At 42.0% G+C, this 27,407-nt stretch overlaps 2 protein-coding genes and 1 long non-coding RNA gene across 11 annotated transcripts; 1 reads left to right on the forward strand and 2 right to left on the reverse strand.

Annotated features, from left to right (window-relative positions):
* The first annotated feature begins 1,494 nt into the window (after positions 1-1,494).
* LOC124297810 (uncharacterized) lies at positions 1,495-4,038 on the forward strand. Its single transcript, XM_046749127.1, has 6 exons — positions 1,495-1,705; positions 1,791-1,946; positions 2,018-2,153; positions 2,224-2,645; positions 2,748-3,005; positions 3,100-4,038. Exons 1-6 carry the CDS (start codon positions 1,495-1,497, stop codon positions 3,219-3,221), a joined length of 1,305 nt encoding a protein of 434 aa, XP_046605083.1. The 3' UTR covers positions 3,222-4,038.
* A 689-nt stretch (positions 4,039-4,727) lies between these two features.
* LOC124298988 (band 7 protein AGAP004871) lies at positions 4,728-22,261 on the reverse strand. Of its 9 annotated transcripts, none has more exons than XM_046751766.1 (10): positions 22,136-22,261; positions 15,849-15,978; positions 10,315-10,424; positions 9,889-9,961; positions 7,823-7,905; positions 7,174-7,377; positions 6,862-6,917; positions 6,614-6,692; positions 6,441-6,542; positions 4,728-6,346 (listed from the first exon to the last, which is right to left on the reverse strand). In XM_046751766.1, the coding sequence occupies exons 2-10, from the start codon at positions 15,928-15,930 to the stop codon at positions 6,248-6,250; spliced, it is 888 nt and encodes a 295-aa protein (XP_046607722.1). In that variant the 5' UTR covers positions 15,931-15,978; positions 22,136-22,261; the 3' UTR covers positions 4,728-6,247. The 9 variants fall into 9 exon arrangements, with proteins under 9 accessions (XP_046607722.1, XP_046607717.1, XP_046607721.1 ...); XM_046751761.1 differs by lacking the exon at positions 22,136-22,261 and adding an exon at positions 22,056-22,085; XM_046751765.1 differs by lacking the exon at positions 22,136-22,261 and adding an exon at positions 18,151-18,257.
* A 2,190-nt stretch (positions 22,262-24,451) lies between these two features.
* Positions 24,452-27,187, reverse strand: LOC124298989 (uncharacterized). The gene is made up of 3 exons (XR_006906920.1): positions 26,475-27,187; positions 26,061-26,166; positions 24,452-25,970 (listed from the first exon to the last, which is right to left on the reverse strand). It is a non-coding gene; the product is annotated as an uncharacterized LOC124298989 (long non-coding RNA).
* Positions 27,188-27,407: the final 220 nt, after the last annotated feature.

The raw sequence follows: 27,407 nt of genomic DNA on the forward strand, positions 1-27,407 counted from the left end.
CTCCGAATTACCGGTTCAAAGAATTCCCGATAGAACCGATCCTCGCTCTATAGCCTCGGAACCTCCGATGTTACGATCGAGGAGGTTCCTTCCCGTCGACCTGATTATTGTTATTCATCAGTCGACGGCCGTGAAGGAGGTTGAGAAAAAATGAGAAAAAATTAGACGAAATTTGAGAAAAAAATCAACCCCTCGATCCGCCGGCGACTCGCTTAGAACGAGCGAACAAGTCGACGCCACGCGTGAAACGAAAAACGAAAAACGGAAGTGAAATCGGCCCTGCACCGGTTCGATTGTCCTGGCGAACGGCGGAGGCAACACTTTGCAACTCGCTGCGGTACGGTAGAGTTCCTCTTTACCGACGCCCACTCGAGTCAGAAGTTGCTGATCGTGGCGTCGGTACAAACTAGGAACCTACAGCAGGTCGTGCACCGGTCTGTGACCAGTAGTCGAATACTCCTGTAAATCAAGTGATACCGGAAGAGTCCTGTAATTGAAACGGAAGTTGACTATCCGAATTTTTCATTTTTAACACATCGGAACGGAGAGGTGAACTTTTAAAAAATGGGTTACTTATTCAACGTTCGTTACCGTTACGTCATTGTTATTTTTCGCTGATGCAAACGAATAAATTACCTTGTAACATCGTGAGATGAAACGATCTCGTTACCGTAAGAATTCGGCTGAGTCGTGTCTCTTCCGGTTTGCTCACTGTGAAGAAAAAAATTGTACTTTCGTCACCGACGTTCCGCTAGTTTCCCACGACATTTTTCCACGCCATCTGCAGAAGCCCAAACATCGAGATAAGCGGCAGCTTTCTTTTCCTGTTGCGTAACTCTGAAAAAATCTGTGCATGTATAAGTCTGAAATATATTTTTCTTTTCGTTACATGTACCGAATATTTCCGCGCGTGGTAAAATTTTCAAAACAAACGTGATTCAACGCTGCAGTTAATTGAATAATTGCTTCAAGTATTCGAAGCGAAAATTCCTCATCGCAAACCTGGAGACGTTGGTCGTTTTACGCAGGCGTTCTTTTACAACAGAGCGGTGACACGCCGAGTTTAATCGAGTAATTGTAATCGCGTTACTTTCATCTTCAATTTATCCTTGCGAGCGGGAGTAACAGCCCGGTTTATCGTATAATGTCGCGTTGCATATTCCTCAATTAAATTTCCAAGCTTTCCCCGTCTTGAGGATAGCGATTTTGCAACTGTAGTCTGGTTTGCTGCTTGAGATGCAGAGCGACGCGTCTTCGCTGCTCACCCTGACTATTTAAACCCAGGACCAACAAGGACGCGCACTAGTTCCACCGTAACTGCAAAACGCGTATAGTTAGAGACAATTGACTAGGAGAATCTGATCGTTCGATTAAAAAATCTGAAGGTGAATAAAAAGAATCTCAACCTCAACAGCAGCCCTCATCCGCAAGTCCATCCCGGTCGGTTTTTCTCACAAATTTCTGCGCGCCTGTTTTTCTTTCTTCCAGAAGAACATGTTGCGACCATTATTCTTCGCCGCGTTGACCTGCGTCTGCTTCGTCTCGGCTTATTCGGATGGTGAAAAGTGGAATACGAGGGGCAGAAACTGGGGCAGATCTCCTGCGAGAAATCGTGGCTGGCAACATGGAGAAAGACGTCAACAAGTAGCGGAGTCCCCGACGAACCAGGCATCGGGATACGGGTCCAGTTTCCGAGATCGAAGATGTAAGCGAGATCGATGCATCCGAGTTGAGCCTTTCGCCCAACCCGCCGTCAAACTCGGCCTAATCACGCCACAAAATTAACCCCGCAGTTCTCTCGCTTTTCACCCTCGTCCAATTCGACAACAGCCTTTGCTCAGGGATGAACGGCGAGAACGGCACCTGCATATCGGCCGCGGAGTGCTCGACGAGAGGCGGCGTTTCCGGCGGACCTTGCGCCAACGGCTACGGCGTCTGTTGCGCTTGTAAGTTGCACCGTAGGTTTGATATCAGGGGGCTTTCAAAGCGGGGCGTGTAATCGTTTCATCACGTTTAGTGACGGCAATGTGCGGCCAGACGACGAGCACGAACAACACTTACTTCGTGAACATGAACTACCCGTCGACCTTTGACGGGACGGATTCCTGTCAGCTGACGATCCTCAAGTCGCATCCGGACGTCTGTCAGTTTCGGTGAGCGAGCGACTCCACCGATCATTGAATTTCCGCCGGCTTCTTACGCGTCTCTCGGCTTCTTTGACAGGCTCGATTTCGACCAGTTCAACATCCGGGGACCCGAGCCTACGAACAACGCTTGTACGAACGACCAGTTCATCGTCTCCGGGGGAAATCCGATCCCTCCGATTTGCGGCAGCAACAACGGCAATCACATGTACGTCGACGCCGGAGTTGGACAGGTGAATCCCGTGATGCTGACGTTCGTAACGAGCGGCGGATCCTTCGCGCGATCCTGGAAAGTCAGGATCATCCACGTTCCCTGCAGCAGTATCTACAGGGCGGAGGAAGGGTGCCTCCAATACTTCACCGGCGTTTCCGGGAAGATAAAGTCCTTCAACTACGAGCCTAACACCGGGCTACAGCTGTCCAATCAGGACTACAGCATCTGCATCAGGATGGAGAGGAACTTTTGCGGGGTACAGTACATGCCCTGCAGCGACGCGGACGGTGAGTGACGATTCTCAGGGATTTCGAGTCCCGAATTTTCCCGCCCTTCGACCCTTCGAGGTCTTCGGATAAGATAATCCCCGTTCTCCGTTATCCCGCAAGCTATGGTAATGCCAGCCGCAACCCCCCAAGGCGGCCGCCCTCAACCCTCTAGAAGCAACGCGTTCACCCTGACGGGAAACACCCAGGGCACGCAGATCTCGTCGATGACGGGGGCCGCCTGCCAAACTGACTGGCTGATGATCCCCTGCGCGTCGAACATGGGCCGACAACCGAACACCGGGGTTCAGTGCACCGACAGGATATGCGGAGGGACGTTCAACGCCGAGAATCAGGTGCTGAACTCCTCGAACGTTATAAGTGAGTATCGTCCGACGTCCGATGGTTTCGCTCGATTTTCGGACCCTGTTATTCACGGGTAAGGAGCTTCATCGCTGATAAACGTACTTTTCAGGCACGGTCAAGCCCTTCAGACTCGTCTTTCATACCGACAGCGTCGAGGCGCCGAACGACGTGGGCAACAGGGGTTTTTGCCTCGACTACATTCAGCAGCCATGCACGAACGGCATGAAATGAGATGGTGCGGATAATTATAAGTCGGCGAAATATGCGTATCAATGTGCAATTTATGTATATCGTAGGTGTACCAAAGTGATTCGCCTGCAGCGACTGCCTGATATTTGTATATCAATATTCTTCGCCGCCTCGTAAACACGAAGATGGATGCGTGCATAGTTTTACGGAGATTTCGAGAGATTGCACGGCTTGTGACCACCGGATTATTCGAGTTTCATGCTGACTCTGTAACGAGGAGAGTTGCGGTCTGGAAAGGTGTTGTATTATCGCGAATCGCAAAGCGTGACGAAGTCCAACCTGTCGAGACTCTCTCGAATTCTAATTCTAGATTTCGCTATCACATGCCTTTCGTATTTGCAGGCAATTATAAGAGGGTATAGTTTATTTAACGAATTAACGTAATCAAGGTCTCGGATCGTTTAGGCTTCGGAATAACTTTCTGCAAGCTCGAAACACACATATTTATTTCAATCAAACGGTTTTACAAATCACACACTGGGCACTAACAGCACAGTTTTCTTTTCCTCTTTCAATATCATTTTTTATTTTTATACCTGAACGCGTGGTCTAACTACGGTTCGATTCGTTAAATGCTACGTCGTATTTATATGATATAATATACATCGTACGCGGTTTGTGAATCTGTAAAATTGTCCGAAGGTCTCGTGTATATATTTATTATACATGCCTATAATGTAAACGATCGATAAAATACACATAAACTACATACATGTACAATCTCGGTATCGATTTAAAGAGATAAGAATATCGGTTTTAAAAACACCTATATGGAATATAAGTAACACGCTCGATTCGGTAGAGTTTTCAAAAAATTATTAAACTTATTTTCTCACAGTCGCGGCGGGTATAAAATTCTATTTCTAGATTCTATAGGGATAGACGTATAAAATGCGGTTTTAGTTTATCGCGTTTGAGTCACGTTTTCCCGCTTTTTAGCCTCGCCGCTAATTCAATATGCAATGAACGATATCTCGTACATCACAAAGTTTTTAGCATCAGTTTATGTAACAATTAGACGTATCGGAACGTTCAGAATCGATTTCGATTACAACATTATTATTATATTTCTTTCTTTCGCACAATACGAATATTTCCATCTAGAAATAAGTGTCTGAGATAATGCCTGACTGACGTATTAATCAGAACTAATTGTTTGCATGTAAGTTCACGCTTAAGATGCACAATTATCAACGTATTATTTGATATTAATTGGGATATATTATTCGGGCAATCGTGATTAAAATTATAATCCTATCACGTGTCAATCGCGTTGTGTTGTATTACAGCTCCAGGCGTTCAAGCCTCGATCACCGTATGATTGTTGAAATAAACTTCACTTGTTTTCATATATTTTTTTGTTATTAAGATTATCGTTTTTTCTAACACAGCCACTTAAATGAGTATGAATTTAGGACGCTTAAACCTACTGATAGGTCTGTTATTATACACTGAGTTTACACCACATTTACTTATAATGCGAGATGCTTAACGCTACGGCCTTTTCTTTTCTTTTTTTTTTTTGTTAGTTATCGACAAAATAAATTTCGTGCAAGTGTCAAATTCTCGCGTGCGAATAATTCCGTTTATAGAGATACAACGAGCGTAGTAAAATGAGTAATCGATTGATGGGCCATAAAACACACTCTGCAAAGTAATATCGAGTCGCGTTATTGAGGGTAAAAAAATATGATGGCTATGCATCAACTTGTATAATTTATTCGCCGTATATTCTACGCAAATGATGCGTCAAAATTATATATCACGACTGGCTGTTATCTAATCGCGAAATATTACATAATGAGATTTTAATTGCAGGGTAATGTGATTCTTTTTTTCAATCTTGTATGTTCGTCATAAAGATTCTAACCAAATCTTATCTGCAACGTATGCTATGGAAATAAGTAAAAATCGAAGAGATTGGAGTGAATATATCATTATATTTAACTTTCAACATCCTCTACCCAGGATGCGAATGACAAGTGTTTCGAACGCTGAGAGATAGAAAGAGGCATCTTTGCGATCGATACTTCACACAACGAAATTATATCGCGTGTCTAATGGTATGAGAACGTATGCGCCATTATACGACCTTTTCCACACGTAAAGGTAAGAAGGCGTCCCCTATTTGTATTTACGCGACAAAATATGAGGATACGTTCAAAAATGTCGAAATTGAAAAATGGGTCAATTGAGAGTAAAAAGCTGTCGGTGATGCCCTTTCGTAACAAACTTAATCAAAAATAATCACATTAACTTTTTTAAATTACTTCCGATATTATTATTCGATAATATAAAATTTTTTAAATTCTCCTCTGCTACTTTATACCATTTACAAATGTGATGAATAAAAATTAGTTTTCTTGCTAAAAGGGCGTGTACACCAAACGTAAGTCTTTTTACCTTTATTTATTTCTCGGTTAATTTTAGTGTAGAGATGCGTGTCAGAGAGCTTTTGTAGCGAATACGGCGAAATATCATCGAATTTGCCTTTTTGTCACATTACGTCCTTATACCATTAGACACGCGATATCCGTTTATAAATAACGCTTGACGATTTCGAATAAATGATGCCCATACGAAATACATAGGAACCTCGTTATCCCTCGTATGTGGTTATATGTACTGTACATGATTGCGAATAAATATTTCCTCTTTCCTTCAGGTATATAGTTCAGTCGAGCGTTCTTTGTGCGGTTCGTCGAGAAACGTACAATTCCTTAAAATTCCATCACCAAGCTCGGCGATCCGTTTCACGAGTGGATAGCAGAGTTGACCAAATTCGTCAGGGGTGTTTCGGATGAAATAATTCATTATTAAGCTATTTAATGTCCGCCTGCTTTGCGATTTCCACTTTTTAAAGGTAGGTCAAGTACAACAGTGTCGCCAAATAAATCCTTCAACGTATCCGTCTAGCTCGAGGAGTACAATTTTACTCGAATCGTGAAAATTCGTCAGCATCGTTACGCTCGTCAGGGCGACCCGGACTTAAAATATGTGAAAACTTACTATAGCGCTTCTTTTGCCTTCATGAAATAAGTTATCATGTCGATGGGCAATGGGAATACGATAGTTGAATTCTTCTCCGCCGAAATCGTGTTCAAAGTCTAGAAATCAAATTTCAGGACCGTGAATACACGTGCGGCAAATAGTGTGAAAATATAAGTTTCTGTTAAATAAAAAAAAAAAAAAGTTACACACCTGAAGATACCGAAGCTGCAGGGCTGCGGGTGAATCTCCGATAACTTCAGAAGCCTCGCGCAGCGCTCTGCTGGCCTTTTGTTCTCCCTCGGCGGCGATCACCTTAATTGCCAAAAATAGTCGAGGAGTTAATTACCTCTAGATAAGATTTGTCAACTGAGATTTTGATTTACCTTAGCTCGTGCTTCACGGGCAGCTTCGGCCTCGGCGGCCATAGCTCTCTGAAGTTGAACTGGGAGACGGACGTCCTTGCTGTAAATTTAATAAAAATAATTACGCGGTCGAAATTCGAGGCGAATGAATAATTCCTAACTGCCTTTATCAATTTACAAAAATTGGCAGAGTAAAATCAGACGAACGATAGTGCGTATTTGTCAACCTGCTACAGGTTGACTATAGTGTCGTCACGATAATCACTCACATTTCAACCCGTTCTACTTTAATCCCCCAGGTATCTGTAGCCTCGTCCAATGATATCTGCGTGAAAAAGATACATCGCGAATTAATTACGTGAAATGAACGAATTGGAATTAATCAAGCTTCCTGGCGTGAAAAGCTTTCCGAAAATAAAGCTGCTGTTCAATTTCAAGCTAATGCAAGTGAAAGAATCCGTTGAACACTGTCTTTGAAAGCACGGATTGAAAATCGGAAAAGATCGTCGATCCATCGTAAGGACCAGGACCCCAACTGATTCGCGGATAAGTGAAAATTGGAAGAGAATAAAATTACCGACCTGCATATTCCCCGAAATAGTCTCCCTCTCGCTGAGAATCTCGTGAAGTGGTCTTGTGCCCATGGTATTCCTGAGGGTTGTCTGAGCCAGGAGCCTGGTGCTGTGATGGGCATTTTCAACGTTGGCTATGGATATCGTCGCGTTGTTCACTCGGTAGTAAACGACGGCGTCTACGGACACCGTAACACTGTCCTTCGTTAGGACCTGCGGAGTAAATAATTTTAATCGAATAATCGCTTCGAAATCAAGCAGAACTAATTATGAGTACTCGGAGTGGGATGGATCCACCAATCGATGGAACGTCACCGAATATTTCAACCGAGTGTTTTGCCGTCGGAGACTAAATCGGAGATTAAATAAAACCACCCTTTGCCAGTCGCTGATTAAACATTTTTGAATTATTTGCGGTGCGGTCGTAATTGTGAATCAATTACGGAGCGATTCGTGAAAACGTAAATTGGAGATTTTCTGTGATTGAATTTGTATTCGAAGTGGATCGTTTTTTTTTTCTTTCAATTCTCTTTTATGGTTCTTAAGTGCTTTTGAACCTTAGAGATTTCAGAAAATTAGGTCCCTGAAGCTAGAGTGTATTATTGAATGACTAAAAACAAGAGGATGGCGTGAATTGTTCTGATATATTTGAACTCACCTCCTGGGGTGGAACATCGTAGGTCCGGGTTCGTAGATCGACGCGTGCGTAGCAATCAATGCAGGGTAGAATGAAAAATATTCCTACAACAAAAGTGTAGCCGTTAATTTTTTTCCAAGATAAAAGTTTCGACGTGATTTTCGGTTAAAGTTGGCGAGCTTTCGTTCAAAGTCGTTCAACGATCTGAAGGATTCGTTGTTCATAGAAATGTCGTTAACGTAGTTGTGAATTACTAATTACAAGATCTGCCATGCTGAAAATAACAACAGTGCTTGATTATCCATATCATGAATTAATATTCAAATGCCGACGACACATCTCGGCTAGAGACGGAAAGTTTGTTCAATCCACGATACCAAGCAACCTAGTAAGGCGCATGGTTGGCTCACGATGGGCAAAGTTGTACGCCGACCGCCGTTAGTTTCATGGTGCATTAACTTCTCCTAATTAAAATGAAGGTAAAAGCATTTCTGGGAAACACTGAATATTTCAGCTAAAATTCGGAATAACTAAAGATCATCACGGCAGAATTCTGAAATAGAAGACACGCTTCAGCCTGGCTGACGTCACACCAATACCTATAACAACGCGATTCGATTGTGAGCGTATACATATAATATTAGACACTTGAAAGCGAAACAGATCCGCGAGTCGAATAACAAAGATGCTTATTAAAATCACGAGAATAAATTCGGGTTGCCTTTGCCCGGTGCTATGCAGAATTATCGTTTGTATGCCTATGTATATATCCATCAAAAAATTTTTTCCTCCTTCTATTGCGATAGAGCTAGCGGCTTACGTTTGAAGCGATTATTCTGCTCCTTGTCTTTGTAGCGTATCAGCTTATTTTGAAGTATCGTTAGCAACGTTATATCTCGTCCTCCTTTCACGAGGGACGCTGGAAAAGTGCCTTCCAAGAAAATTCCACATCGAATACACGTTATGCTTGCCTTTATTACTCTAGGAGCAATCTGAGATGACATTGACTTTTATCGAAGCTTGCCGATAAATTTAACAAGAGGTAATTTTGTCAAAGGAACACAAAAATCGCAATCGGCTAACCCATCGAAGTCGATATTTACACTGTCGGTGAAACGAGGGTAAAAATAAACACCGAAGTCTCTTGAACAGAATGTGGAGTTGAAAGGGAAGTTAATTATGGATAGCTCAACCTCCCGCTCGTCAATAATTAATTATCAACCTGTTGTACATAAAACGCTTGTTTTAGATTTAGCGAGGGCTAAAATAGTATACCTAGACATCGATCGCGTACTGTAAAATTTCATATGCTCTGGGAGTAATTTTCGACATTGAGAAGCTAAAATATTCAGGGGATTTCCGCCTACGATCAGACAACCGTATGAACAATGCTGCAGCTTGCGTAGACCCGGCCAAAACTCGGGCATTTGCGTGAAGAACGTTAATTCATTCTCAACCACAATCTCGAAACTAATTCCAATTTACACTCAGAATTAACAGTTCATTTTCAGCTGTTCCAAATCTGCGAACAAAGCTTCCAACTAGCAACGAGTCGGAAACAAATGAAAAAACTTGAAAGAAAAAGATGTGCCTGTGTACGATGATTCACATAACAGGTCAATCGAAAAATAGTAATTCCTCCATCACCATAAGTTAGTATCAATTGACGACGGTCGTCGATACACTAAAATCATTTTTTCCTACGAAAAGTTCAGTAATTCGAAAAATATCTACAATATATACAACATCAACGAAAGCGTATTTTCTCCATATTTTGCGCAAGCCAACTCATTGAACCCCCCTCAAACAAAGGTGCGCCCCATCAGGCGTGGCAAACACTCACGGCACGAGAATAAACAAGAAACAAGAACCGCTACGTGCAACAAAGTCGTTGGGGCATCGGCTGATCGTGAGATATCGATATTCCATCATCCTTTCGGCGTATCGTGTATCAAGAACCTTCGCTACGGAGTCAATTTTCAAAGGACGACAGTTTTTCCAGGACGAAAAGCTTGGCGTGGCTGCGGAATGACGTCACGGGTACTCCCAAAAGTCATTAGTCCAATTAATGTTAATCAACGACTCACCCGGTCCCTTCGCACCTCCAGAGAGAAGCCGACCCAGCCGGAATATCACCGCTCTCTCGTACTCCTGGACGACCTGCAACATTAACTAGATTAATCCCGGCTCACTCCGTGGGTTGCCAGAAGCAGTGGGCGCTTAAATTGCGCGTTGGACTACTCAAGCGTATGTATATTTTGCGTCGCTTAGCTTTTCACGGTTAGCCCGCTGCGCCGGGGACCAAATTTAATAGAGTCCATTTTACAAAGTAGATATACGTACAGGTGTACGAAGTCTTTGGAAATACTTGGAAGGCTTACGTCGGAAGACGAGTTCGTCGACGACCAATCGGTAAATGTTGACTATATTTTTAATCCACCGATTTCACGGATCCAAAGAAGGCCTACGACTTTTTTTGATCGCATATGTGTGGGTCCATAATGAATTCGTACCTTGAAACAGACGAAGAGGGAGAAGGGCATTGTCAGGACGACGACAACCCAGGACAATGCGACAAGGATGTTGCCGCACGTTGTCGCGTCGTCGGTCCTTCTCTCTTCCGCTGAAACATCGAATCCCTTTTATTGTCATTGTATTCGGAATTGCTTCTCCTGTCCGTCGAGATGACTGCGTTGGGTACAACAATACGTTGGAACACAAGAGGTGCTCTGCGTCGCAGGGTGATTTCTTATCTTTGTCAGGGGAAGTACCTACCCGGGTGTAACGTGTATTCTTATACTACGCTTTCAAATCAGACTTCGTGTCAGATACTCCGGCAAATACTGAATTGTATCAATGGAGACGACGAACCGTTTTCACGGGCGTTTATGCGTGAGGGGTTCAGATTTTTCCGGATTATCGTCATGGGTACTTTTGTTATACTAATTGTCAGAAAAAGAAAACACTGTTCCTTTTTCTCTGATTTACTCTGTCGGCAGTATTGACCTTTAAACTTTTGCCTGCAACGATCTCATTGATGAATCAACAAAAGTATAGAATACAAATGTAAATATAAGTTTTATTTGCGGAGGAATAAACGACACTGTACATACAAGAGCGGTTTTCTTCCCGTAGACACGAGCTCGATTTTTTCCCTGAAATATAAATAATCGAGCGACATGCAAAAAACTAGATGTAGAAACGTACTTGCAGATGAAATTTTAATCCGCACCTACTATACTGATATACGTGCCCTAGATGCATTATAGTAGTGGGAAATTGATGGGTGCAAAACACAACCCTAGCGCTTCCACCCCTCATCGGCGTAAAAAAATATTCTCCTCCGCACGCGAAACGGAAGGAATACCGTCGAAAATATAAAATATAGAGAAGCAACAACAATCTACCTGACTTTGATACTTCACCGTGCACACGCGTCTTGCGGAAAAGTAATGCGCAGATTTTCAACAGTTCACCCTGGACGATCGTACAATCCTCGAGTGCTTCACTTGCCACAGAGTCAAAATACAGGTCAGCGTGTCAAACCTACCCACTGGATTATATGGCTTTTGCTCGTCGTCGGCCATCTTCGGCTTTCTACCCTCCTTGGCGGATTCGCGTTTCCCTGGCCTAGACCGTCGCGATCGAGGACAACGGCGAGTAATGAACGTGGTTCGTCTAATCACGATTGAAACAAGGCGAGGGCGATGCGCTTGCCACAACACGGCGGCGAATGCTAGCTAAAATTTTCCTCCCCTGGCCGCCTAACCAACCCTTAGAAACGGACATGCGCCGAGAGGGAAACTCGGCGGCACAAGCCACGCTGGATATTATCCTGGTGCTGGTTTTGGTACTTTACTGTTATATGCTCTATATCATAATTACTTCAGCCAGTCGCGCGTTGGGGCTGAAATGGTTGATTGTTGTGGAACGATGCGTGGATATCAGTCTGCGCTCAATTTTATAGGCCCAAGATCGATATATCACGTGTAATCACATTTATGCGTGCACGCTTCATCGCTGCAAGCTTCCTGGATTCTCGCACTGTTTAGAAATGATGATTTTTCCGTAGTTGACAGGACTGGCTGAGTCTTTAAACCACTGAAGGAAGCAGTCACTTTACAGCGGATATTAAAAGTCAGGGATTTGAGGAGTGATTCAATCGGTACCATCGATCAAAGCAGAGTTAGAAACGAATCGCTTCATCGACCAAAGAGAAGGTACGGTAATTAGGAAGAAAAAGAGGCCAGGAATTCTCAGCGATTTATTAATTTATGTTCGGAATTATCAAATCGACATCACGCTGCGCAGTCACTTTTCATGCATTTATAAACTCAGGTTTGTTATATCGATTTAGAGAAACAGAGCATGCATGATACAGAACAATAGCCGCGAACTGCGCTTTGAGTAACGTTGCATCGTATGTCGAAACTTTAGTCAACTGATTGAGTTGCTCGTGATACGATTCTACGTTGCCCTGGTTGCAAATCACGAATACGTGACGAGCTATTGTTCCTTACTCTCCATTGAAAATTTTACTTGGCATGGTATAAATATGAAACTGAACAATTCTAAGATTACAGGATAAATGAAAATTTGCATCATCCCGCTCTCTAATATTATCTCCTTTAAGCTTAGCTAGCTGACTCTCGAGATTGCGACGTACAGAATCCGGAAAATGATTTTTCCTCCGTACTTCGAAACCCAGAAAAGACGGCGCCGCTGGGTAAGGTAAACAGGGATGTCAAAATACTTTTAGCGGACAATTCAAAGTCCGATCGAATAACCCTCAAGAGAGAGAGAAAGAAAATCGTACGCGAGAGGCTTCTCTCTGATCTATTCAAACACCGTATAAACTGTACGACAGCCTTGAGGGAAGTGCCCGAGCCAAACATACATATATACATATATATGTATGTATGTATGTATGTATATGTACAATAGAGAGAGAGATACTTGACAAATGTAGATACACTCATGGTGGCTATTTAATGCTCCATGGTCTATAGTCAATCCGCAGAAGGTCGATGCAGCAATTTACTTAACCCCCTGTGAGCATCATCATGGCCGCCCTTCAAATATAGAATCGAGTATACCTTCCGACCAATAATTCATACACTGGCTGTATACCGTTATATATTTATCTTCACAGTGGAAATTACCTGAGGGGTATAATTAAAGTTGATCTTGAAACCGCGCCACGGGAATTGTTCTATCGGATTAGTGTCGATTACCTATCTACAAAGTGAACCTTTGGTATTGGAAAATTTCATTCTGCGTAAGTATTCGGTCTTCCGAAGCGAACAGCGAACTTGCAAAAGTGTCTAACTAGCTTTATAATGGGATGCGATTAGTTTGAGGTGGTAAATAAATGATAGAACCGAATGACAAAGAGACTCATTGGTGAATTGAAATTGGAAAATCGACATCGAATGAACTGATTCGAGGTCTACAACACAGAGTGAATTCCCGCTATTATATCTCGATACTGCGTATCAATGCACAACTTCAAGTCAAAGTAAAATTCGCTTAAATAACATCGTTCGTGGAACTACAATTATATGTAACATCTATACAGGTACCTAAATATGATTCTATCAATCTACCCGGCACGTCGCCCATACATTTTGCTTGAATAATAAATTTCGTTCCTCTGAATTCGATGTCTACAAATCATTCTACTGCCTTCGTATTGATTTCAAAAAAAGTGCCACCGATTAAATGGTTCTCGACAGTCTACTCGAAATGTCGCGCCATAACGACACCATTAGAAATCTGGTATTAGAGCCAACTAGATACACGCATTGAAACGGAGCTGATTGATCGCGTATCGGCATTGGCTGACCAAACGAGACTTGTAATACTGCCAAAATACTTATCAACTGCTTGAATTAGGTTCTATTTATTTTAACTCATATTCTGTTGCCTTTATTTAACGATATGCCTGGAACTGTCTGAAAGCTGAGTCTAGCAGTTGCTCTAAGATTAAATAAATACATTGGTCCGAGCACGAGTTAGTCAGTCGCGGCACAGTTTATCATATGTAAAACTTCTACTCTGTTTCGTGTCTGAAATATCTCGTCTAAATTAAGTAGGCGAAAAGAAATTGTTTGCTAGAATAAAAGACGGAGATATGGGAATACTTGGGCAAAACGAAGTACTGAAATATTTTCAGTTAACAATAAGTATATTATTCTTTCTTATTGGCTTCCAGTTTTACATCATTTTTATCGAAAATTTTAGTGATAATCAATTTTCATACGGTTGGAAATGTTAAGGACTCGGACCAAATCATTTCTTAACTGTATGAAGTCATTCCGTAAACGATTTTTTTTTGTTTGGCTCCTAGAAATAAATGGATTCGTTTTGCAACGGTGAATGAAACTGAATTCAACACTCGAGGAAATGCTTGTTACAGTAAAAATGTGTATAATATGATTTGTCGAGCATGTACGTGAGGGTTTGGAGCAAATCTGTTCATGGAACTGACGAATAAACCGATTGCCGTATCCTTTCAACTATTTATTATCTTACCTATTTTTCAGTACGACTGACTATTAGGATATAAATAGTTGGGTGAGTGAAGAAGTGATAAAGGAAGATAGCTGACCTGATGAATCGAAAGGTAGAAATTTCGTCAACCTTCCTACCTTCTCCGTACATAGAAACTTGTCGCGATGTACCAGCTCGATTCGTCGACAGGGAAACTCTCGACGTTTGGCGGAAGAATCTCTCCGAACTGGATCGAGACATGATCGACACTACGCGTAGGAAGATGAAAAAGAAAACCCGGTGACTCGGACCCAAGCGCAGGCGTTGTTGGATTTGATATTTATACTTTGCTAAGTGAGTTGAGTTTCGTTTATAAATGTATGCGATTACCTGCGTATACGTTCACAGCTCGCGTGTTCGGCTGACCTCACTAACTAGCCATAATCATCACACGTATGGGAATTCCGATAGCATTACACCGCGGACCTGCTACTGCTGTCCGATCGAATCCATAACAATGAGCTATTCTTTTTTTAAACTGGAAAAATGCCAGTCTACTGGACTTGGTCGATAGAATTCAAATCTCATAGTCAGTCAAGTACAGGGATATGTGTGTACATTAGACGCAAAAAATATTAGCCGAATTCTTGACAAGTCGTTACCTCAGTGCTTCAGGCATCGATGCGCCGCTGTATTGTCATTATTATTATTGTTGTTATTGTTGTTATATATTTTGTTGTTTCCAGTACTTCTATCTACCGAGCACGAAAATTTGCGTAATTTCAACAATTTCAACGAGGCTTGAAGGTACAATAATCACAAGTGAATGCTATAAAAATAAAGATGGTCTAAAACTGATAATCAGCGAATAGTCATCTCATTATATAGATAATGATCCCGATCAAGACTCGCTATTTTTTTTCGCATCAAACAATTTACAATTTATCCGTCCAAGCTGTCGTACGAAATGGCGAGTTATGTTATCGATGGCCGCTTGTAAAATAGCTTTACAAAATTACTGCCCGTGCACCATTTCATTCAAAATTATTCTACCCCTACCAAACACGGCGAGTCGTTAAGGATTAATTTTTAATGAAGTTACCCATTCGAATGTATTTGTGCCTGTATTATGAACATAAGTGTGGTGAGTGGACTGGCCTAATCTCTCTTTGTTCCGAAATTTATAATCGTGTACAATCCTGTACAAGAGAAAAATAAATAAATAACGCTTAAACGATTACAAAGGTCGTAGAGGAATGGGATTAAATTTTTAAGTACTCAGGTTCAATTCAAACAGCATATTACAATACAAATCGATAGGATTTAGCAAGTATGTAAAAGAAAAGAAATTGTTTGCCAACCCGTAAAAAAATATGCACGCAGTATCCAGAGGCACCAAAAACAGATTTACTGGAAGACTGTATCTTCGGTCATCTCGGTTTAACGAGCGTGCTTTTTATCTTCAAAGTTGCATATTCTGGCATAAAAGACAGAGTCTTTTGACGCCGTCATATCGCGCGTTTCCCACAACACAAGCATATTAATTAACACTTACCACCGATCACGTGCTTCCGAATGTCGTCGGGACGTCCGTTGACGCTGATTACAGCGTTGCTTGTGTTATTCATGGTTGTCATAGGAAGCGCAATTTCAGCCGGATTGATACGAGCTTCGAAACCCGCCACCTGTCAAAAACAATGCTAGATTAATTCAAGTCCAAGTCCCACCGCAAGCGATGAGATACGTCAAGTATCCATTATAGACGCGATGTAACACGTCAATCAAGCTTCTCATTCCGGTTGACATTCGGTCACGTGTTCGTAAACAATCCCTGTCCTATCGATATTTTCAGTTCTGGCAGCGGCTAGAGGATCGACAAATACACGCATGATAATAGCTTTCGGCAAATTATTGGCGTACGTTGAACTAGTTCCGAGTTAAAAAACGCTACCGGGTAATTTTCAGCTGATTGCGAGTGACGTGCGTGACGACAGTTGTACGAGAGACACGTATCTTTCGTGGTAAAAGCTGTATCGATTGCGGTCATATGTACTTATAGGTATACCGAATGCGGCCTCAAGTCACCCTCGAAGACTTTTTTTGGTTTTCTCGTCAACTTCGAACCTTACTCAGAGCTTTTAAAGAACAATCGACCAGCAGACAGACATAATCGAATTTTCATCACGTCGCATGCGTGATAATCAACGCAATTCACTTTGGTATCATATTCTAGACCAATCGATACTCACTGACGGTTGAATTTTCGTCAATGAAACACGAAGAAGACCGTAATGTTATTGGATTTCACCAATATTTCCAATAAATTAAACCCCACTCACTTTCAGTGCCCCTTTTATTTTTAAGCTCACATCGCAAGGAGATCAGTGCGAATTTCCAAACCTGCACTTTCACACCGTTCTTTCCCAGTTAACTCAAATCGATTATCTCCAGATTTGATCATTCGACAGGGTGGTGTGTGCAAAGAGAAGAGAAGCTACCTCATGAATTAGAGTGTATTCTATCACCGTACGAAGATCGAAATAAGGGAGATCGGTATTTTCTTATTATTGGAATAAAAATACGACGCCTAACGGGGAAGTAATGCGGCCATCAAAACTCCGTTAGAACCCATACACACGCAAATTATACCTACACCTATTCCGGAGGGCTCAGAAGAGGCAGGTAATTGTTTTTTCTGCATGACCAAGTTTTATCCACTCGTACAACTTTGCCGGATAAAAGGCTTCTCGCGAATGACTGACTCTCGAATTTCGTTCGCCGTGCGATATTAACTACTGTAGGTTGAATCGAGCCCCGGAGAGAACTTCGTTTTGGAAGAACAACCGTATTTGTTCGTAAAATTCGACGCAGTCGCTCCCCGGTTTCACTTTCATTGTCAGTGTTCGATACGAAGTGAGGATCCCGAATTGAATCTACCGGATCTGGTGCTTCAACATTCGTTACCGATACGAAATTTTTCCCAAAACCAAACTCAAAGCGGAAAATAGTTGAATCTGTTGAACTTCGAACGAAACGCCAAGAGAATTGGAGAATTATGTGATCGTGGAACGATAGTTGAGTTGACTTGCCGACGATAAAGAGGGACAGGGAAAAATAGTAATTGTCGAGTCAATATCCCGATTAACGATCACTCGTCCAACAGGCCGGGGGTTTGAAACGTCGCGCACATAGGTGGATGGGTATTCATTAGGGGACAAAAATATCCCCCAATCGATGTGGGTACTCATGGGGTAAAAACAGACGGTCTTCGGTTTATATAAAGTTGAAACAATACACGCAATGCACATATGCATGTACGCATGATCTGTTTGCTTATGGTTTCGAAGCGTACAAGGGAAAACAAAAGCAGGAACGATGAAGAATTGTTTGAATAATTAACAATTAGCTTATTTTACGCAGAAAATAACAAAGTTGCGATTACTAGTATAGCACGAAAAGCTGAAGCGTACGTTCGATTGCATAAAAAAGAAAATTGCCAAGCAGCTACGCACAGACAATATCGCCTGAGAAGCTATTTCAAACTTCCATGTAACGACAGGTTTTATTAGAGTGACCTAAGACAATCGAGATGCGTATGTCGCCCAGGTACTTTACGAAGCACAACTTACCATTTGACGTGAAAATTCGTAATTCGTAATTCTTTAACAAAATGACACGTGAATTTAATTCAAAAATAACTAGGAACGATTGAGACAGAAGTAATCACAAATATGAAAAAAATTACATAATCGCAATTGAAAGTCGGAGACCACGCCGAGTTTAAACTGACTAGTTTTCATCAACGTGCACAGCCAAGTGCGAGCAATACTAGGGGTGGGAAAAAAAACTCTAGTCACCTTGACTGATGTATCGTCGACGGAGCCAACGCGATGAATGCCACCGACGCCGAGGCGTCGCGGCGCTCAGGTACGAGCGCCGTTCGAACTAAGGGTAAACACCGAAGCCGCGCAGTTAATACCTCGAATATTACTTATCGGATGGCCCGGCGCGATAATCTGTAGGACTGCCCTGTCGCAGTACTTTGTTTTTCTATTCAGCCGAAATCACTTCCGGTTTCGATCGACACCCCTCAAACAGATGTAGAATCAATTTTCCCACGAAATTCTAGTCGGGATGAAATTTCGACGATTTCAAAGGTTCGCCGGAATTATGATTACTTTTTTTGGAAAACTCTCAACATTATAAGAATATAGCTGCAGCGCATTTGTATGAAGACATTGATACATGGTAATTTTTACACGCATCACGTGCCGAATCTTCGTAAACAAGGTTTTAAAAAGCTTTGTATTTGGAAAGTAGATTCATTTTCAAAGGGGAAATAGATACCTATTCTAATATTTTTGTACGTAAGCAGGGATGCGGTTCGAAATTTTTCCACGTACAAATGACTGATGAGAAATTGTCGTATGAAACTTGTGTGAAACCCGATGTGCGAAGAAATCCTACGTGAAGTGCGAACAAAGATCCAACGATCAATGATGTATGCTGGCAGACTGTGACAACCAATTTTTATATTAAACATCTATATCTACTTACAAAGAAAAACAAATATATATTTCAGACCCCATTTCCTCCTACTCTTCGTTATCAGATAATAACTAACCGGATGCGACAATACGACAATTATTTAGAATAGCACTAATTTCAGGGTGGCGTATAAATACGCATTGACAATAACATGTTGAATAATTGATACGTAGCGTTTTCGAGTTGTAGCGGAACAGTTGTGCTTCTGGATGGACGGAGGGTTTGAAAAACATATGATAATCGAAAATCAAACGTAACCCGCCCACTTCCGTACAACATCTCGTATCGCGATTGCATTTATTCCTGTATCGCTTCTGCACCTTATATCCTGACAATGTAGATATCGATTTGACTTTTACGAACGAGGTCGGGTGTCGAGATCGACTCCCGGATATATTATGAAGGGGTGAATATCCAGCGCCGTCACGACAAGTTTCCATGGTGAGGCTATTATTTCCACCATTTCTATTTTTAGTACAGCAGTAAAAGTGCGCCGATTGCCACATTGACGGGTCTGAATAAACGATTTTTCATAAAAAATACTCGGCAACCGATCGCGAGCGATTCTCTAGATCAGGACGGCAAACAAACATGTCACGATCGGGATACGGATCGAATGCTTCAAGACTGGTTGTAGGGAATAAACCATCGTAGGTTAATTATTTACCGCAATAATTTAATGGCAGGTGGATAGTGGATTGAATTTTAACCGAAAATGCCATTCGTAAAAAGCTCTGTTTCAACCTGTGCCGCAATCCAGGTAAAAGTAAAAAGCAAGGGTTGTAGGTCTTACGTTGCAATGAAAATACAACATATTCAGTGAAAAAGCTGTGCCTGTTTATTTTTTAATAAATTGTCGAATCGTGGTTGTATTTTTTAGACGCAAATAATGAAATCATTTTTTAATTAAAGCTTACTTCTCTTCTTAGTTTTTGTGTTTACCATTGGAAATTGAACGCGTCGTTTTCGAAGTCACTGACATACCTAGTTTTATTATGGACTTGGGGGACCGCCAGATTTTTATTACTTGCAAAGGAATCGCGAATTCAAGAACGTTGAAAAACACTGCTATAAGCTATCCAACATTCGTCACGCACCGTGAAACATGTCAGGATTGTACATATAAGATATGAGTGCTTATGTAGTTCTGGGAAGGGTTAATATTACATATGAGAAAATGGCAGTTGGGGCAACGGGTAATTCTGACCTCTACACCATTCTGTGACCGTGGCTTACTTGTCGGCCCAAAGACACGTGGCACCTCGTCGACAAGGTATGAATTACCACGTCATCAAAATGTGCTATATACCTGCACTATACGTGGCGTTTTTGAAATCTCGTTCACGTCTATCACGTCTTACCTAATTAAGCAACATTCGCGTCAATTCTGAGAACCTAAGCATCGAGTATGACTGGATTTCCCCGAGCAACGATGCTATATATGTACGTATCAAAACTAACACCAAGCTCACTCAAGAATCGGCGGTGTGTGGAAACTGATTGCACAAAGTAATTAAGCTGGCAGACACTGGAAGACTTGAATACGTGTTTGTTTGTGGAAATTTTTATCGCGTGATGATGTTACATCATTTTTTTCAAGCGATACGATTCTTCCGACTCTCGCTGAGCAGCAACGACTGGAAATTTTGTCCAAAAATTGACAGATATGACTGTGAAATACAAATTTTTAACGTATGAAAATTATGTTCCTGTTTTTATTGCAAAGTTCATCGTTTTGTTGATTTCGTATAAGAACACTGAGATGTTGTCTACGCCTGAATCAAATCTTGGGTCGAAAGTGATCACATCCGATTCCTTACACCACGAACAAACGCCGGGTACCAAATCCTTCAAAGCCCACCAGAGATGTTAGGATGAGTTTCATACCACGGGTGTCTTAAACCAAAAGCTTTTTTTATACAAGCATATATTCTGATAACGGTCAAAATATAACAACAATTATTTTTTATTGTCTTGTAGGACAAACGTTCAACCTTCATCGCTTCCGTGAAAACTTTCACCATTCATCCGAACAGACGAATGCTTTACCACGAACGACAGAATCAGTCTGCGACGGATGCTGTACCTCAGGGCCCAATTGCAGATTTGAGCGGAAAAAAAGCGATTGAACACACATTCATCTAGACTCGGGTATTAATGCTACAAGTCCCGACTCTCTTCGTCGCTTCTTTTGCCTCACCTGCGAAACCCAGCTTCAAGTGCACATATGTATACCATGGGTTATATTTCTAATATGTTTATGTTGTAAGGTATCAGGAGTTGCCTAATGACATGGAAACTAATTTCGATGCGAGCGAATGTCTGTAGAAAAAGTTTTATGGGTAGAGAGACGGACGTCGAAATAATCAAGATCACCATGATTAACATTGAAGCTTAGTTTCTTCTGGATGAAATGCGCTCGCTTAAGACCTGAGACTCTACTGAGTCTCTGTGCCGACTTCATTTTCACTCATATATATATATATATATATATATATATATATATATATATATATTTATTTTTTCTCTTGTACCCAAGCTGATTGAAAAGAAGTTGTTCACGATCTCCGAAAAATTTTGAGCTATTTTTGTACCCCGAGAGCTTAACTTTCCCGATTCTGCAGAGCTCGCGATGATAGCTGGAAGCTACTGCGACCTGGTGAACGTAGCGCAAACTGCTGCGAGCTCGAGAATTCCAGCTACGGTATAATCGAGCTCTACATTGGGCACGCACGAATCGATTCGACCTCTTCCAAATAGGAACGATTGCGTGGCCTTACACTAGCGCCTTGTTAAAGTAATTTAAACATTTTATGAAGATTCCATGAATTCGATTGCTCAACTGTAATACTTCCTAGGGAGTTCAGTTCTGGAAATCAAAATCATGAGCTAAAAATTAATTTATAACGATTTTATTTCGTTTCCAAATCCTTGTCTCATCAACGAGGCTCAATAGAAACCTATTTTTCACTTGTTCAGACGCTTTAGCAATTCATTCGTATATTTTGGCTAAACACCGAAATAAAATAAGAAAACTTAAACGTCTTCATTAGTCTGCATAACATGAATATTGCAAATAGAGTTTGCTCACAGTCTTAGCGATTCGTAAACTTGCTCATGAATATTTAAAAGTCACGTTCGATTCTATTTTGAGACCAAAACTGAGCAACTTATTCTATACACCGGTAAACAAAAATACGGCGATACTAATTACCTTAAAATTGACCATTTTTCGATTGAAATTAGCTCTCCCAGTCCGCTGATCGCTTGTTACGAGGCGGCTGAAAAACATACCTTTTGATATCGGCCAAGTTGAAGTTGAAGCGACACAAACGAACTGTTCGAGGTTAATTCTCGCCTCGACACTGTGTTGAAAAAAAAAAAAAAAAATTGTCACGCGTACCTAATTCCGACAACGTGTAGAAGTAACGACGGTGCGAATTGTTCGGCGTCAAAGGCAATACAAGAGGCGCGAGCGTTGACAACACAAAGCTGTTTGTCGCTAGGCCGGATCGATCAGCCAGAGTTTTGCCTCAAGTTTTGTTCGCGATTAATACGAGATAGGTACGACCTAGGCAGAAGTCTACAGTCTCTATACCTTGGGCTTGTCACTAGCTGACAAGAGACGCCAAGCGTTATACGCCGTGGATGGCGTGTATACAGAGGCTTCGACGTGCAGAGGGTGCAGGATGAAAGAAACGCGTGGCATCATCGCGTCAGAAATTTGATTTCAGAGTGGCTTCCGCCGTTCAACGGGACGACAAAGAGCTTTTCGTATAAAAACGAGGGTAAAAGATCCACGGCGATTCATGCCGGGATCGTATTAAGACGCGTACAGGGGTGTTGGGGGAAATAATCCATAACGCGGACCACGCAACGAGGGCGGTTTGAAAGCTCGTAAAGTTGCTGCCACGCCGGGGATTTCATCCCCGTCGGATACGTTTCTCGGCATTTACGAGTCGTGGACCTCGCTGGCGCCGGTCTGACGATTCTGCGTTGGTCGCGATGCCAAGGCCTCTGGCCTTCTCCTCTCCGCCTCGTGTCGACGAGTGACGTCAGTGGCTGAAGCTCCGTGACTCTCGTTGCGTCGTACCCTTTCGGACGGCTATTATTACGCCGCGTACACAGGCCTTTCCGATTTCACCATTTCTTGTCAGGCGGAGCGGGCGAGGACCTTCTTTTGTCGAAAACAACCCCTGGGGAGCAGCCGGCTAAATACCTGCACCATTGGGGAAATTTACGGTCAGTTTCTCGAGGGCTGCGCCGACAAGATCAAACGGCTGATCAAATTCTCCAGTCGGGTTGGTTTATCCCTGATCAGCAATCAATTTCTGGTCCAACTATGCGTGCACGTTGGAGACATAATCGGATGTGCTTTAGGGGATCAGGAAAGGACGTCCAATTAGTTCAAAAATCAATATATCTGAACAATCGGCGCTCGAGTCTGATCAGGTAGTGCCCTCAACCTGCCCTGATAAACGCCAGTTCTCATCGTGTTTAAACTCAGCCTGATCAGGGCATTTTAGAACGACGCGTATATTTCTCGTCAGACCCTGATCAGGTGGTACGGCAAGCTTGACAACGGCCTCGTTTGAGCCTGCTGAAAACTTACATTCGGGAAGATAGGCATGATTTGAAACGAGCAAACTTTTATGTAAGCCAGAACGGAGTTCACTTCTCGTTTGAATGCAAGTTCTTTCTGGCTTAAATTATACAGCTTCTCGAATACGCGGTTAATTTTTGAATAAAAACATTCGGTAAATTCGTGGAGCTTCGGTTCACCCCGCTTTAAAGTTCCACAAAGAGCTTAGGCAGTTCCCGAGCGCTGTATACATACAGGGTCACGAAGTCTCCAGCCGCACCCTCTTTCCCTGTAATAGAGTCTACATTATTAAAGGTCATTTACGTGCTTGCACGGCACACCTCGATCCCACCCGCCACCTAATTCAAGAAATGGACACAATATGCCGTGTTCGCGTGGCCGAGCTTTTATGCCGAAGAACTAAATCACTCTCCCTAATTTGCTTGGACGTTGTCCGCATGAGGCTTCTGCTTTCTTACTGCGTTCGACATCGGATGGCTCGAAGCGAAATTTTTCACACCACTTACCGTTTTGTTCATCCTAATTTCTTCACTTTTATTTTCGTATTGAAGCAAAACGTGACACGAAATTCAAGTCACTCTTGTTGAGCTCTAGTTTTTACTCGCCGGACGAATTCCCCTTCATCCCCTCCACCTGCCGTTGGAACTCAGTTTACCTTGCGTCTACGACTCTTTTTACGACTTACGCGTAACGTAAATTTGGATAATGAAGAAATTCGACGCTCTACCGACACAAGTTCATGTACAAATTGTCGAGCTTATTGTTAGTTAAACTGCTAAGTAGATGCGTTGCTAATCTTACTATGTATATGCCGCCAAAACACTTTTAGCGCAGAAAAATTTTGACGTAATAATTAAACAGCACTTAACCTCGTGCCAAATGCATATTATAAATTTACTCACGAAGGCGGTGATATACATGTTATTTCGATTTTTCAATTCACAAAATTTCATTTAAGGTAAAGGTTCCAAACACGTAATATTTTTATCAATTTCAAATCATTCCAGTGTAATATGATTTCGCGAATGAATTCTATTTCGTAGCATCCGATTGAGCATTATAATACTGATTACTGAGAATAAACCTGATTAATATACAAATGAGCGTGTGCTATATCAACCATTAATTTGGTAGCGAGACGTACCTATTCAACGATTCCCTCAGACATTTTTTCACTGTCGAGCCTTCATTAATACTATAATTAAAATAGAACCAGAGTTTTCTATTGTTTCTTCCTTTTTCTTCCCCCACTCTTCTTTTCATTAATTTTCTTTCCTTTTCACTTTTTCTAGTTATTCGGAAAGTTTTAACGAGATGCACACACCGACGATCACTACACTTTGCAGTGCTGGTGTAAAAATTTTACCGACGACGCGGGAAGTTGTCGGCAAGGATCGCACGTTGCAAAAATGTAAAAAAAAAAGAAATAAAAGGAAAAAAAACAAAAGAACCGTCACGGCGTTAACGAGCTTCAAGCTATCCTACTACCACATAACGCAGTTTGAATAACGCGTCCAACCTCGTAATCATCCCGTAATCAACTCGCAATTACACTGACCGTGACTCACCCCCACGCAAATGACACGGTGCAGCCACTTAATTGAAATCGGATAAATTTATTTTTTACTTATCGATTCATTTCACATTTGACGTTTGCGAACGACGGGACGGTACGCTGAAGAAAATTCCCGTCGACACCCGGAAAAACAACGCCAAGGTGCAAAACATGCATCACGATTAATTTGAAAGTAATTCTCTCCCACGAACTGCAGAACGGTTTACACTGTGTTTTTAAGTTACATCTGCGCAGTTAGCGCTTTGAGAAATTAGTTCTACAGTTGTTAGCAGAAACGCAACAAATACTGCAGGCTTTTCGACGTATTAATCAGCGACTAGAGTCACTTTCACGTACCGCCCAAGCCCTGAGATGAGTAAGCGAGCAAAGTTCTGATCCCCGCTTATCGTTAATTACACCTGAAACACATGTTTGTGAGTGCGAAGTTCTGCCTCCCTCGAGAAAACGGTAACAGACCGAGAACAATTACCGTAGATATTATAATCGCCATAACGTTTAATACACACGAGAGATAACGATCACAGGCGCCCATGACCTTTTTTCGTCACAGGAATCTTTTTCTTGTGTTAGCCGGATAGCCGACCAGATCAAGCCTGGCATGAAAGGATTCCCCTAACTCTTAACCTCCGCGGTTTAACCTTGAATCTTAACCATTTATGCGTGCATTAGAAAACAGTTCCACGACTTGGGTCTGACCCTCCTCACGCTGCACGCACTGAATCCACAGAAACGGACCCGCGGATTTGCGATGGTCACACAACGGCACGAAGTCCGTCCAAAATCCAGACCTATGCCCACAATCAACGTCCCATGAATATTCACACGATTACGTGACGTTTGTCAATGTAACAGCGTCTCGGGTCCAGCGGAGTTTAGCATCTGCAGTGAAGTTTGAGGTTCTTCTTCTTTCGTTCAGAGTTGAGCTTCTGTAATCCGTAATATCTTGTCCACTATATTCGCAAAGAGCAATGTTCTACAATTTTAAGACAGCAGTTGCATTCGGTAATTCATTTGTTACGAAATTTTGGGAATCAACTTACGCACGTATCTGCACACCAGCGTTATCCTACGACTTGCAACCGGAGTATTTATCTCAGTGGCCACGGTGAATTGTTTCTTCCATTTTGTAGGTGATGTAACAAATGCCTGCACATATAATGAGAAAATGAATTATTTTTATCTACTAATACCATAAAAGTATTAATGACTACTTTTGTGTTTCACGCTCAGTCTAATCGTTGGCACTGTTCATTACTAACAGTGCAGCAAAATTGTGCTGTGACTGTGAGATAAGTTCTAAAGAATAAAATCAGCTTGTAAAGATTGTAAAATAATTTTTCAATCATTGTATTTAAAAATTATGGTTTCAGTACAGTTCACGCTACATGAATTCAACGCAACATCAAACGACGGCAGAAGAATGCACTAAGAATCAATTTTGAGACAAAAATTACCGTTAAAAAAGCTCCAGTCAAAGGAATACGTGTATATTGTCGTACAGGAATAATAGTAATTTAACGAGTACAAATTGCATCTAGTTTCACGTGCCCGGAGTTGCCACGTTTTGCCCAGACTAATTACAGATAGCCTGCCCGACGTTAACGCTCTATTTCTTGTACACGCGGATTCTCACGCTCAATTAAGAACGAATGATCCCATACACATATCTTTCCCTTTGTGGTGAATGCTGTCGTGTATGTAACTCTTTCACCGGCATGTCAGACTAATTGTAAGCTAGAGTCAAGGCGACCGCCGTCCACAGCGCCCTAATGTCAGCCTGAACCACTCGTTGTGTCCGACAATCAGAAAATTGACAGCAGAAGTCGAAGACTAGTCAGAATCCAGTGGCTCTCTTCGGTGAATTCGTTGGGAGTTCAGAATTGCGAGCACCGCGACCGTTCGGGCGATGGCTTCGTCGACAAGCTTCAGGACGTACTTGGCACCTGCGGCGTCGAGATGAAACGCGTTACTTTCAATTTCATTGGCTTACGATAGGGAGATAAGAAAGTAAAACTCTACACTTACAAGTAGTAAAAATTTCAAGTGTTCAGAGGAAAATACATTGAAATATCGTTACTTTTTTTTTATTCTTTTGTTACCATACTATAAATAGAACTTTATAAAACCGTTCGTAACCGTGCCCACGGTTACTTAGTACACACCTGCAAATAAATCAAGAAGCCTGGACAGTGATATTTGGCCCACTTGAGCGCCATTACGTGTTTGTAGGTCAAGTTCCTGTAAGCGTCCCGAAAGCTTCCCTGAATCATGTCGCCGGGAATATTGTCCTCTTCCTGAAGCTGAAGCTTACTCTGGAGTTTGGGACAAGTTCCAGTGTAGAAAAGTACGATTACTTCAAATTTCTTCCGTCCCCGTATCTCTCGAAT

Source organism: Neodiprion virginianus, chromosome 2 (assembly GCF_021901495.1).
Source record: "Neodiprion virginianus isolate iyNeoVirg1 chromosome 2, iyNeoVirg1.1, whole genome shotgun sequence".
NCBI classification, from domain to species: Eukaryota; Metazoa; Arthropoda; class Insecta; order Hymenoptera; family Diprionidae; genus Neodiprion; species Neodiprion virginianus.